The sequence below is a fragment of the Chanodichthys erythropterus genome, chromosome 10, assembly GCF_024489055.1.
Source record: "Chanodichthys erythropterus isolate Z2021 chromosome 10, ASM2448905v1, whole genome shotgun sequence".
NCBI classification, from domain to species: domain Eukaryota; kingdom Metazoa; phylum Chordata; class Actinopteri; order Cypriniformes; family Xenocyprididae; genus Chanodichthys; species Chanodichthys erythropterus.
Window position 1 is genome coordinate 46,625,915 of NC_090230.1, and position 14,670 is coordinate 46,640,584.

Sequence of the window (14,670 nt, forward strand, 5' to 3'; positions counted from 1 at the left end):
CAGGCGCGCCTATGCCACGCGATCTCAACTTTTGAGAAGGCCGCAAGCGCACTGCAGGTCATGTGACAAGAACCAACTGATCAGCTTCGGCCTTTTTGTAACAAAACATCCAAAGCTCAGTTGAACAGCTGATCATAGCTGCCCAGGGTGGGTTTTTATTTCTCATCTCCATAATTATATCTAGTAGTAAAGCTAATGCAAGGGCTTGCAATCAATTAATACTTTGCTGATACTTCCTCTTCATCATGGAGAGCGCAGTTCATGGTTGCACAGCAACAACAGACGCCACGGGAGTGCAAACGCTTGTGAAAAGGAGGAGAAAGCGGTGCGGTCGTGCTTTCCATGCGTTTTTAGGCGCGATATGTGAACGGCTCCATTCCACTCCATAGCGCTTCTTCCTCGCGCCAGCTCAGTTTTGTTTTGGAATCCATGGTGACTGATTATATCATGAAATCTAGGCTATCCACCTTATTCCTATGCCCCATGATGCATTGAGCGGATTATGGGTGTAACTTCCGTTAAGCTGTAAACAGTCAGTGAAAGGCTCGCTCTATGAACGCAATAATGCATTTTTTTTTAAACTGGGTACAATGAGATGACATTATTCTACTCAGCCTTCAATCATCGAACACTAAAAGGAATGGTAAAACAAATAGGCTTGCTGTCCTTGAAGGAGGCTCGAACCTGAGGCTCGGCTTGAGCTCCAAGTTAAACCCCCCTATAACAGTACTGCACAGAGGGAGAATAAGAGAAATAGAGGAGGAGATGGGGAGGAGCAGGGATGCTGGAAGCATTGCAATGGGGTGACGCAGTGACTGCTGCTTATATACGCTCGCAATGATGACTGACAGGACTGAATATTTAGGCTCCTCCCGAACCTACATTTGGAACTACATTTAAAAATGTAAAAGCATCAACATGATACTTTCAGTAGTAAAAGCGTGATTCTTTCCACAGCAATAACGGATGGGTTAAATAAAACTGTAGTGATATATATCTGTATTATGTAATGTACGTTGCCTTAATAAAAACTGTTCATGAACTTCAGCATTGCGTGATACTATTTCAAAGTGATTCCCATCATTTTTACAGATAATAATTGTATTTACCTGTGAAAATAAACCTTTAAAGTGAGGCGTGAGGATTTGAGGAGAAAAACTAGAGATTCTTTGTGCATTCCGGTGAATTATTAATGGGATATATCGTAAATTATATTTGGAGAACAGACCACAAATGTGCAGTATATGTTGTCCTTTTTTCGTACTATTACAACAGAAGGCAAATGGACAAATGAAATTAATCACAAGGATAGAAAGCAGCAACTAAAAAGATTTCTTGCCATAGATATTCTTCTTATAACATGTCACGTTAAAATACTAAGTGTTATCTTATTCTCATGATGTCTGAAAATAAATCATGAAAGAAAAACTGAAAGCCCATTCAGTCAAACTAATGGATAAGCTTTATTTATAGGGCAACCTTATGATTTAAAACGATTCATTTCAGTCTTTTTAAGAAGTCTTTTTGGAAGTTCCCCAAAGTGGAAGTGGAACCCATAATTCAAAACGCAGTAGGCTCCTCAGAAATAAGGTGGATGTATAGACAGGTCAGTTAACAGCCCACCGGTTTAAAATTTGCAATTAAAACATGGTGGAAAATGTGTTTATCTTTCATTTCCAATGTGTATATCATAATGTATTCTCTTGAAAATTCTTTATTGTCAAATGTGTGTTGAATGTAAACTGAGAATATTCTCAAAGAAAATCTATTCAGTGATTGGTCCATATGCCGATGTCGTCATCCAAAATCCCGTTAGTGGCACAGCAAAGTGTCATGAATCATCTCTAAGACTGACACTTAAGATTTAGTCCTACACTTTACTAAAATTACAACTGAGATGCTTGATAACTAACTTTTAAGCGTAGCTTTGAGCCAAGAATTTTTTACTCTTAAGTCAATTCTTAGCAGTGTTCTTGTGAGTAATTCTCAGAGGCTTGATAAATACGTGCTCAGATCATTTTTATCTCAGGAAGTAGTTTTTGAGTAGTAAAGCAGATCGTTCATCATTCGAGTTCTCTTGTTGCATTCTGCAACGTACCACACCCACTAACATCTAAATGGGAACAAAGTTGTAATTTTTATCTTATTTTTGTTATTTTATATTTGCTGATATGATACTTTGAAAGCAGTGGGTAATGTGTTGTTCATGCTTATGACATATGAGCTGTAGGTAACCCAGGTTTGAATCTGGTCTGCTTAATGCCCGATGCTGTCTTTACTCCTCTAATTCCTCAAGTGATGAACATTTAATAGTGTGTGTAAGAACGGTTTGGCCCGATAGTGGCTTACGTGTTACTAGCATGCTTTTAGAATTTTTTTATCATGTAGTTAAATGTTGTCAACACATTTGTAGCTCTTTTTAACTTGTTGGTAGCATGTTTCTAGCATGATTTAACACATCGGTAACATGTTTTAGCTTTCTCAAGCCAACATAATAATATAGTCGCTGTCAATAACATTATCAACACCAAGGTTCTGATTTCATTTTCAGTAACATTTTCTGATTTTTTTTTTTTTTTTACTTGGTGCTTAATCATATGCTTTAGAGAGGTCACATGTGGTATCAGCTTTTATCAATTATGAGTAACAGCGCAGATGCTGTGCTAATGAGCACATAAATGAGGCTGCATTTGAAGCTCCGCAAGGTCATCCTCCTCCATTAGTAATTACACTTCTTGAACTCAAGTAGAATTGAGCTCGAATTGAACCATAAGCTACACTCAGCTAGAACAGGAGAAGTTCAATTTCCTCTAATTACACATGGATTACCTTTCACTCTCTGAAAGAAGTTTTATTTTGGGCAAAATCTTTCATAGTTAGGTTTTTCTCTTGGGCTTAATGAGAGGAACATGAAGCATGTTAGAGCACAAATCAGTTCTGCTCACCCTTTTTCACCTTTTAATTAGCTTACTTTATATATATATATATATATATATATATATATATATATATATATATATATATATATATATATATATATATATTTGTTAAAGAAAATAATACTTTTATTTAGCGAGGATACATTGAATAATTAATTTTTAAATAAATATTACTGTTTGATCAAATAAATGCAGTCAGGGCAAAAGAGACTTGAAAAAAGTTAAAGGGTTAGTTCACCCAAAAATGAAATTTCTGTCAGTAATTATGTCGTTCCAAACCAGTAAGACCTTCATTCATCTTCTGAACACAAATTAAGACATTTTTGATGACATTTTTTTTTTAATCCTTAAGCGAAAAGTAGTAAACACATGACAGCAGTGGTTCAACCTTAAAGTCCCTGTAAAGTCAATTCTGAGAATTCTTTCTAAACACATTATTAATATTAAAAATGTATTGCTGAAACACATTACAAAGACTGTGAATTAAGACTGTAATGCTTAACTGTGAAGTTAGAGCGTTAAACAGTTTTTCACCAAGTGTCTGTTCAGGATTTTTTGGTTGGAGCTAAAACGGGGGTCTGATGACACACTGGAGCCCCCGAGCATGGCCCCGCCCTTAACACTATATAACTGTCGATGACGCACCGAGTGTGGCGCCGCCCCTAACGCTACAGCACAGCAGCTCAATCTCGAGTGTCATTACGGTCATATAGCTCTTTGCACATTTAGCTGATAGTAATAATGCCTTCGTCACGCAAATGCATATTTTATATGAAGGGGTGGATTAATTTAGTCTCTAAAGTGATATCGTTCTAACTTCGTTCAAACTTTCATCAGACAGCTGGGATTCACAGATAATCCGCTGTTTTTGGTGAATGTGACTGAACAGACCTTGGCCCCACTCCCGCCTTGGCCTTCCTACCATCCCACCGACAACCGATGATATGATATGGAGCCGGACAGAGTCTCTCTCGTCCCGCATCTGTCGACTCGACACCAGTCAGCAGTACGTGCCCACCAATGAGTGTAAGTTGCCGTGTGTGCTGATGTTATAACTACAAACCCGATTCCAAAAAAGTTGGGACACTGTACAAATTGTGAATAAAAACAGAATGCAATGATGTGGATGTTTCAAATTTCAATATTTTATTCAGAATACAACATAGATGACATGTCAAATGTTTAAACTGAGAAAATGTATAATTTTAAGGGGAAAATAAGTTGATTTTAAATTTTATGGCATCAACACATCTCAAAAAAGTTGGGACAAGGCCATGTTTACCACTGTGCGGCATCCCCTCTTCTTTTTATAACAGTCTGCAAACGTCTGGGGACTGAGGAGACAAGTTGCTCAAGTTTAGGAATAGGAATGTCCCATTCTTGTCTAATACAGGCTTCTAGTTGCTGAACTGTCTTAGGTCTTCTTTGTCGCATCTTCCTCTTTATGATGCGCCAAATGTTTTCTATGGGTGAGAGATCTGAACTGCAGGCTGGCCATTTCAGTACCCGGATCCTTCTTCTACGCAGCCATGATGTTGTAATTGATGCAGTATGTGGTCTGGCATTGTCATGTTGGAAAATGCAAGGTCTTCCCTGAAAGAGACGACATCTGGATGGGAGCATATGTTGTTCTAGAACTTGGATATACCTTTCAGCATTGATGGTGCCTTTCCAGATGTGTAAACTGCCCATGCCACACGCACTCATGCAACTCCATACCATCAGAGATGCAGGCTTCTGAACTGAGCGCTGATAACAACTTGGGTTGTCCTTGTCCTCTTTAGTCCGGATGACATGGCGTTCCAGTTTTCCAAAAAGAACTTCAAATTTTGATTTGTCTGACTACAGAACAGTTTTCCACTTTGCCACAGTCTATTTTAAATTAGCCTTGGCCCAGAGAAAATGCCTGCGCTTCTGGATCATGTTTAGATATGGCTTCTTTTTTGACCTATAGAGTTTAAGCTGGCAACGGCGAATGGCACGGTGGATTGTGTTCACCGACAACTATTCCTGAGCCCATGTTGTGATTTCCATTACAGTAGCATTCCTGTATGCGATGCAGTGCCGTCTAAGGGCCCGAAGATCACGGGCATCCAGTATGGTTTTCCAGCCTTGACCCTTACGCACAGAGATTGTTCCAGATTCTCTGAATTGTTGGATAATATTATGCACTGTAGATGATGATAACTAGTGATGGCGAAATAAAGCTTTGTGAAGCATCGATGCTTTCCCCTCAAGTGTATCGTAAAAAGGTTCATTACTCGAAGCTTTTCAACACGGTGCACACTAACGACATCTTGTGGTCAAAAGATGGAAAAAACTGCCTTTGCGTGCCAGACTACGCAGCTATTTTTGGACTGTTTCATGTAATAAATCAGTTTGTGCTATGAAAAGCGTATAAAACAATGTAAATTATTATTATACATAAAGTCTTTCACGTGTCATTTTACTTACACAATTTGAATAAATGAGTCTGAATAAAATTTCGGGGTAGAAATAGGCAAGCTTTGGCATATATTATCAAAATAAATGATTGTCATAGAATGAAGTATTAACTGGGAATAAATACAAACTGAACACATGTAAATATTTATTTGTATTATGGCATATTCTTTTTCTAAAATTCAAATGACACTTCACATCTGCGCAAGGGTTCATATTATGTGAATCAGATTACGAAGCAGTCACGTGGCTGTGTGTGAAAATGAAGCTTCGGACGTCACCGATCACGTGGTTATGGCAAAACGATTCAAGCTCCAAACAGTGCTTCACTGTGAGATGTTTCGTTTTTTTGATACAAGCTTCAAAGCTTCTGTATCAAACGTCACATCACTAATAATAACTTCAAACTCTTTTTCAATTTTTCTTTGAGAAACTCCTTTCTGATATTGCTCCACTATTTTTGGCTGCAGCATTGGGGATCCTCTGCCCATTTTGACTTCTGAGAGACACTGCCACTCTGAGAGGCTCTTTTTATACCCAATCATGTTGCCAATTGACCTAATAAGATGCAAATTGGTCCTCCAGCTGTTCTTTATATGTACATTTTACTTTTCCCATCTCTTATTGCTACCTGTCCCAACTTTTTTGGAATGTGTAACTCTCAAGAAATCCAAAATGAGCCAATATTTGGCATGACATTTCAAAATCAAGTCTCGCTTTCAACATTTGATATGTTATCTATATTCTATTGTGAATAAAATATAAGTTTATGAGATTTGTAAATTATTGCATTCCTTTTTTATTCACAATTTGTACAGCGTCCCAACTTTTTTAGAATCGGGTTTGTAGTAGGTAGTCCACAGTAACTCTACTAAAATTTGCAACCCTCTAACATGATTCTTTTTATATGCATCAGTATGTTTGACTCATTAGACTCAAGTCAGTTGATGAGATTGCAGCTCTCGCGAGTGGGCGTGGTTTCAGTGCAGACAGCGGACACGCCCCCAGCGTTTGAGGGCATTGAGCACTGCCTATTTTTTCGAGACTTTGATAACTTATTTCATTTACTTGCATATTTTTTCTGAATCATTCTGTGGTGTGGGAAACTCAGAACACATAATTTAAAATGACTTTACAGGGACTTTAATGTATGAAGCTATGAGAATACTTTTTGTGCGCAAAAACAAAACAAAAATAACGAATTTATTCAACAAATAAATTCATTTGTCTCTCCCCTGTCATTCTCCTTTAGATGCTACTTTCATTGCAGCACTTCCAGGTTCTATGTCAGAATGCCAACTCTGTATTGGCCAACTCCTGTTCACATGATCAGCACAACGCATGCGTGTGATGCTGACGCAGGATCAGGCCAATACTGAACCAGCGTTCGGATGTAAACACGGAAGCTCTGCACTATATTCACTGCGTCAACTGCCAACTGACAAGGTAGAGAAGAAACTGTTGAATAAAGTCGTTATTTTTATTTCGTTTTGCGCACAAAAAGTATTCTTGTCACTTCATAACATTAAGGTTAAACCACTGCAGTCACGGCGACTATTTTAACAATGTCTTTAATACCTTTCTGGACCTTGAATGACGGTAATTACATTGCTTTCTATGGGGGATAAAAAACCTTGGATTTCTTCAAAACATACTTTAATTTGTGATCTGAAGATGAAAGAAGGTCTTACTGGTTTGGAACGACATGAGGGTGAGTACTTAATGACAGAAATTACATTTTTGGGTGAACTAACCCTATATAACATTAAAAATAAATAAATAAATTGAACGGTAGAGAATATATGGTGTGGTATATGAATTTGCATTTGTCAGTTTATATAAACATACTCTTTCTCACTAGTTGTTTGTGTTGTAAACTTTAAATGACTGCTGTGTAAATGTGAATTTTTGTTATCCACATTGTGGCTGGAGTTTGGTTTCAGCATCACGGACAGCGCAATTAAATGCTTAAAGCCTAAAGAATGGAAGACAGAAAGCTATCTGAAAAACAAGCAGGATTTGCTTGTATCAGTCAGAAAGGACTGCATGGATTTCTGCTGATGATTTGGCTTCATTCTCTGTTTACGCTCTACTGACCTTTTGGTTTTTCCAAGGGTTAATTTTATTATTACATTCATGATTACACCCTTCAGGTTTTTTTTTTTTTTTTTTTTTTAATATAAGGAATTAATTATACTATTGATTTAATTTCTTTTAAAGAAAATATCAGATAGCCATTTATATAAAGGACGCACTACTGCACTGTACTGGCTCTCTTTCCCTTTTATTCTGTTGATTTGTGTGGTCATTCATTCTCAATAGTTCCTATACCTTTCTAGATGAACTGCCAGGACAAAATGAAGGATTTCCTCAGTGGCAATTGGTAAGAAATGGCAGGGTCAAGATTTATTATTGTTCTTGGCATGGCTTCAGAAAATCCTTTTGCAAAGGTTGTCCAGATCTGTAAGGAAAAGCCAAAAAGGCCACCAGTCTTGTGGGCATGTTCAAGCAGGAGTGTTGTTGTCTCTTACAGCTGTAGCTCTTCTTTTTTTGTGCTTAAAATCTTTGACAGGTGAACAGGGCGTGCATGTATCATTTTATACTGTACTCTGAGGGTTTCATAGCCCTGTGTGACCCTGTTCAAGTGCTTTTATAATGAGCCTTAGACATAACAACCCTTTCCTTCTGTTCTGTCTCCACAACCTTTCCTCAGATTTCTCTGTCAGCTGTTCCTTCACATTCTAACTATTCCAAATAAGAAACGACAAAGACATTTCTCCTCATTTTCCTTTCCATACAGTAATTTCTTTTCTCATTCTCATTCTTCCTCTTCATATCTCCAAAATGTCGCTGTCAGGCAGACACCTTATGTCCAAAACCAGTACTTTTCAGGAAATGGAAAAACAAACAAACAATGACAAAAAAACACTGTGTCATCAAAGTTGATAAGAGACAAACATATGCCATTAAATGTGAAAATCAGAGTTCCCATAGTCCTGGAAAACCTGGAATTACCAGCCAATTGTCGAAAAATCGTCATTAAGATTTTCATAAGAAAAAACAATTTTCATCAGCTATCACAAATTACTGGTCATGGAAAATCATGAAAATGTATTTGTCAAAAGGTGTAGGAACCCTGGTGCACAATCATGAATTTGGAAAGGTGTATGAGCACAACTGAATGTCAATTTTGATTTCTTTGTACTCTCACCTCAAAAAGACTATTCATGTCACGTGTACATATTCACATCAGACTAGATTGCTTTGTCTAGCTCCGTCATACACACACACACTTTGTCTGAAACCACATCAATATTCTGCATAATCACCTCTAAATATGGAGAGATGCATTATATAAAAATAAATAAATACCGTAAAATATTAAAAGGCATTACTAAAAAATGTGCTTTTGTAAGAGGATTATATAGCAATTGTACCTTGTATGAAGTTAACTGACTGTATTAACACATTAACTGACTGTTAAAAGATGTTAAATCTATGCATGTTACTTACAAGTTGGTTTATATGTGAACACAAAAATGCCTTTTACAGCAGCTGAGTCTCACATTGTGTATTATTTCATGGTACATTCATACAGCAGTATGACCTTGAATGTGCTTCATCTCGGGTTGAATTATAGTGGCTGGGGATAAAAGTCTAAAGAAAAGAGAAGAAAGGTTGGGCTCCGGTAGGTCAGGGTAATTGTGTTTATCATTTCGATAGCTTTATCCTGTGAATAAAGCTAAGAATAGGAAATAGCTGAAGAGAGAAAAGTCAGTGTCATTTTAACGTGACAGGCTGAAACAGTTTTTGGGTTTTTGGATCATTTTTAAAGGCCACAGTGATAAACAGATGAGAATATTGGGTTATGATCTCTATAATGTCATGCTGGGAAGTGCCAGGATTGAGTTTTGGCATTTGCTAAAAAGGATGGGGAAAAAAAAAAAACAGCTTTTTCACCTTTCAATTTTTTTGATACACATATACACATACACGTATACACATTGCTGTTGGTGGTATCTGAAAAAATCCAAGTGAAATGTTTTGCATCTGATTATCTGAAAATCTGATTAATGGGGGTCCCTTACGTTTATGGTCCTCACGTTTCATCCAGAGTCTTAGGGCTGGGAGGGAGAAAGGCACCGACTGAATGTTAAAATGGTCTGGAGGTCTAAAAAGCTGTAGGCAATGAGGGGAAAATGTGTGCCTGATTAAAGCTGTTCACCTCTCATGACTTTGATACAATAATTTATTATTCTTTTAAAGGTGAATCTCATAAAACCCGGCAAGAGTATGTCCAGATCACATTTCACTCCAAAAAGAAAAGAAAAAGAAATAAAAATAAATCATAAAAAGAAAATCTTAATTTTAGGACCATAAAGTTTTATTATTATTATTATTAAGATTGGTTATTATAATTATGCACATATTCCCCACAAAGTTGTCTTTACGGTAATACAAATGCAATTCTCACTACATAATTGTATTTTCATCTATATCATATATTATTTTTTTTATGCAGCATTTATATAAAAGTAAATGTTAGGCTATTATTAGTATTCAGTATTGATTTAAATTATATAAATAACTAATTGTATTAGTTTAAAATAATTTGTATAAATAAATAATATACCAATGTGACCTAGCATGTTTTTGTGAGATTCTACTTTTCACTTCTTTCCACTTTCATTATTCTATCTGGCAATCGCTTTCTGAAAATTATACCTCCATTTACAAACATGCATCTGAAGCAAATTTGTCTGTACGCTGCAGATATTTGCCATCAGTAATATGGAATAAGAGGCTCTCTGGACTCTATGCTAATTAGATGGCCCAGTCAACTGTTTCTACATTAAATGATGACTGTTTAACATGAGAAAGTGAGTAAATGGATTGGTCGACATAACAGAAGTTTTAACGCCTCAGACCATGCATGAGATTAATCTGAGAGGGCAAAGGCTAGAAGAGAGCGCACTGTTTTAGAGAACGATGTGTTTTCTGCTGTCACAGTGTAATCAAAGGCATCGCACTCCTAGGAGATGCTGCTTTTGTAGTTGATGTGATTTAGTCTTTGTCTTTCCTTTTCGCTCTGTAGATTTGTCATTCTTGATTCTCATTTCCTCTTTTATGTTCTCTCTGGTTCTCCACTTGTCGTTCATATGAGATACCCCATATTCAATTTAAGTGCCACAAAACAGGCTTGAAGGGGCAAAGTGAGGAAAAAGTGGTATGTATACATTTAAATGGTGTTTTTTGATGCACAAAGTCAACATAAATCTACTTACTGGAAACATGTTCGTATAGCTGACAAATATAAAATGTGTGCTGGTTGCCATGACAACAGAAAAAATTGACATACAGTAAAAACTAAAAAGTGTCAATGTACTACACTTCAAAAAGTTTGGGCTTTGTCTTTGATAGAAGTTACTTATACACACCAAGGCTGCGTTTAGCTTCAGTGTCACATGATCCTTCAGAAATCATTCTAATATGCTGACTTGTCGTGATTCGTCTTATTTTTATCAATGTGCTGCAATAAAACTGTGAATTATTATTATTTATAACTGTGCTCGGTAACACTTTAGTATAGGGAACATGTATTCACTATTAACTGTATAACTTTTCCCTCAATAGACTCCTAAATGTACTGCTAGTAAGTTAGTTGTAAAGTTTAGGGATTAAGAATGTAGAATAAGGTCATGCAGAATAAGGCATTAATATGTGCTTAATAATTACTAATAAACAGCTAATATTCTAGTAATATGCATGCTAATAAGCAATTAGTTAAAAGACCCTAAAATAAAGTGTTACCAAAAGTTCAAAATAAAAGCATATATTTGAAATATAAATCTTTTGTAACAAAATAAATGTCTTTCCTGTTACTTTTAATCAATTTAATGCACCTTTGTTGAATAATAATAATTCATGTTTGTATTAGTTTGATTCACATTAGAGATGCACCAATACTAAATTTCTCTGCTGATACCGATAGCCCATTATTCAGAATGATATCGGCCGATTGGTTTTTCTTAAGGAGAAATAAAATCTTTCCCAAATAATGTTGCAAACTATACAGGGAACCCTCTAATTTGGTACACTACAATATTAAATGTTACAATTACCAGAGGTATTATATTCAAACACCAGAGGATTATATTCAGCTGCTGTTTAGTTTATTTTCAGATATAATAATTACACTAAAATTAAAAACTGAAATGTTTGTATAAAACTTAGTATCACATAAGATAGTTTTGATAAGCACTTGTTGTCTTTATGGCAAATGTACACAAACATAACAGTAAATATATATATATATATATATATATATATATATATATATATATATATATATATATATATATATATATATAGGTAGCTAAAGAACTGCGAACAGTGGAAAACATTCCTGAGGTGAATGTGACATGATGTGACATACACAAGCTGTTTTATTGATGTCTTTCCGTGGTTGAAACACAAATAAAGTGATTACATGAGACATGATACATTCCGGCAAGTTGTACTATATCTTTCAACATACCTTTGATGTTAGCTTGTATTGAAGAGGAAGAAAAGACTTGTGCTCTGTGTTCAGCGAGCTGCCGCCTGAACTGAGGCATTACAGCAATCTGACACGTCACATTTAAGAGCCTCAAAATGCCATTTATTGTTTGAATTTCATGATAAAATTGAAGAGTGAGTTTCTTCACACACACAGTATGTATGAGTTGCAGTCTTAACACGTTTTTCCGCACCCTTTGACAGGATATCTGTCATCTGCAGTTTTTAAACAATCGGCTGATGGCCGATAGTGATAATAATTCTGAGAAAAAAAGAATGACTTTTTTGACAATTGTGAGTTATAAAGTCCAATTCTGAGGGGAAAAAATAATAGTTTTTTTGACAATTGCGAGTTATAAAGTCTGAATTGAGAGCTATAAACTTGCAATTCTGAGGAAAAAAAAATCAGAAATGCAAGATGTAAACTCGCAATTGCGAGAGAAAAAAGTCAGAATTGCAAGATTAAAAAAGATGCAATTACCTTTTTTATTTTTTATTCAGTGGCAGAAATAAGCTTCCATAAATTGTAAATGTATAAAACCATATATTATGATAAAACAACTTTTCGTTTTATGCTAGTAAACACAAGATTATTAACAAGCCCTCTTTTTCCCACTCTCTCTTGCACAGGTAACGTGTTTGTTGTCAGTCTGGCCTTCGCTGACCTGGTGGTGGCTTTCTATCCCTACCCGCTGGTGTTGTACGCAATCTTCCATGACGGCTGGTCTCTGGGGGACATCCAGTGTAAAGTCAGCGGCTTCCTAATGGGCTTGAGCGTGATCGGCTCCGTTTTCAACATCACCGCCATCGCCATCAACCGTTACTGCTACATCTGCCACAGTTTTGCCTACGGACGTCTCTACAGCTACCGTAACACGCTGCTGTTAGTGGCCCTGATCTGGGCGCTCACTGTGCTGGCCATTCTTCCCAACTTCTTTGTGGGCTCTCTGAGTTACGACCCCCGCGTTTACTCCTGCACCTTCACGCAGACTGCCAGCAGCTCTTACACTGTGGTGGTGGTGGTTGTTCACTTCTTGGTGCCCATCGCCGTGGTGACCTTCTGCTACCTGAGGATTTGGGTTCTGGTGATACAGGTAAGGCGGAAGGTGAAAAGCGAGGAACGCTCCAGGGTGAGGCCCAGCGACCTGCGCAACTTCGTCACCATGTTCGTGGTGTTTGTTTTGTTCGCGATCTGCTGGGCTCCCCTCAATCTCATCGGATTGGTGGTGGCCATCAACCCAGAGGTCATGGCGCCACGTATTCCAGAGTGGCTCTTTGTGGTCAGCTACTTTATGGCCTATTTCAACAGTTGCCTCAACGCCATAATTTACGGACTCCTCAATCGGAACTTCCGAAAGGAGTATGTACGGATCATGACATCGGTGTGGATTCCTCGGAGGTTTGTGACTGAGACCTCCAGGGCTGCCACAGATGGGATAAGAAGCAAACCCTCGCCAGCCATCAATAACAACGAGTGACTTTTATTTACAGCCAATCACTGTTCAAAAGGAAACATCATGGATGCATGAAGCAACTTTATACACTTGGAACTGTGAACACTTGACTTTTTTTAATGCTACAAAACCATTATACACAACTCAGGGTGTTTTATTTTTGATGTTGTGATCCATTCCAAAACACCGAAATATTTAACTCACAATTTATAATGGAAATGAAACGAAGTACCTTTTAAATACATGTATGTATGGACTATTTATGATCCACGACTATTTATTGAAGACATTTTGTACAATTTTGTGGGTCTGTTGTATATATGTTGTATAAATCAGTATGCTTCACATCTTTATCAATTCAGAAATTATGCCTTACACTTAAACTTTCACATGAAAGATGTAAAAAATGCATTTATTCAAGGTGCCAAATGTTAACACATTGATAGCAAGTATCTGATATACCAAATCAGTTTGTCATCAAACCAAATGAGATTCTGAAAGCATCCTAATTTAAATGTAACATCAACAGCTCTTTAATGAGCGAAGAGCTTCCAGCAGCAAGATAAAGCACAAACTTTAAAAAAGCACCTCATGCGGATTCCGCTAAGAAAATTTCATCTTTTTCAAAGTGAACGGTGACAGCGTACGGTCAGTCAGTCTTCGGTTTCAATTTGTGTTCACCTCTTATCTTTTAAAAATTAAATGTCATTCAAGACTTTGGGGTTATTACTTTGCCAGGAAACGTGCATGACTCTGAAACCATATATTTTCTTCAGCAAATGATCTGTGAGCAAAACGCGACCTGAATTTCAATTAAGATAAAGGTTACTGGCAAAAAGGGAAAGTATTAACGAGACCTGGATTTTGAATGTATTATTGTTATCTGTGCTTGTTTTTACTTGATTTGACAATGTGCGTTTTAATCCTCCCGACATTACGAGACGTTCCATGCAGTGGGATTGTGCTGTGTGAGAACATGCTTCGCCATTGACCTCAATAAAACAAAGGAACCGAACTGATGAAAGCCAAGTCTATTGGTGATTGCGCAACATCTCTCTGGTATGAATGGGCGATGAAGGGATTATATGGAGAGATTGGGATGAGCTTGCTCCTTATGGCCACATCTGCACAGGGAATTATGGGGGATGTGTGGCTGGCGTCCCAGCAGATGGGGGACTGAGGTGGTTGATAACATAAACACTTGGCCAAGTTGAGAGCAATCTTGTCATCAATCTGCTGAATGCATTATCCAGAGGGGTTTCAGATAGGGAGTCGGG

The 14,670-nt window shown here is 37.1% G+C and overlaps 1 protein-coding gene across 1 annotated transcript in view; it reads left to right on the plus strand.

Moving 5' to 3' along the window:
- mtnr1bb (melatonin receptor 1Bb) overlaps nucleotides 1-13,417 on the plus strand; it is a 29,824-nt gene extending 16,407 nt beyond the window's left edge. Inside the window, exon 2 of the mRNA XM_067399331.1 lies at nucleotides 12,570-13,417. Coding sequence (XP_067255432.1) covers nucleotides 12,570-13,417 — 848 coding nt within the window. The remainder of the gene's footprint in view (nucleotides 1-12,569) is intronic.
- The last annotated feature ends 1,253 nt before the right edge of the window (nucleotides 13,418-14,670 follow it).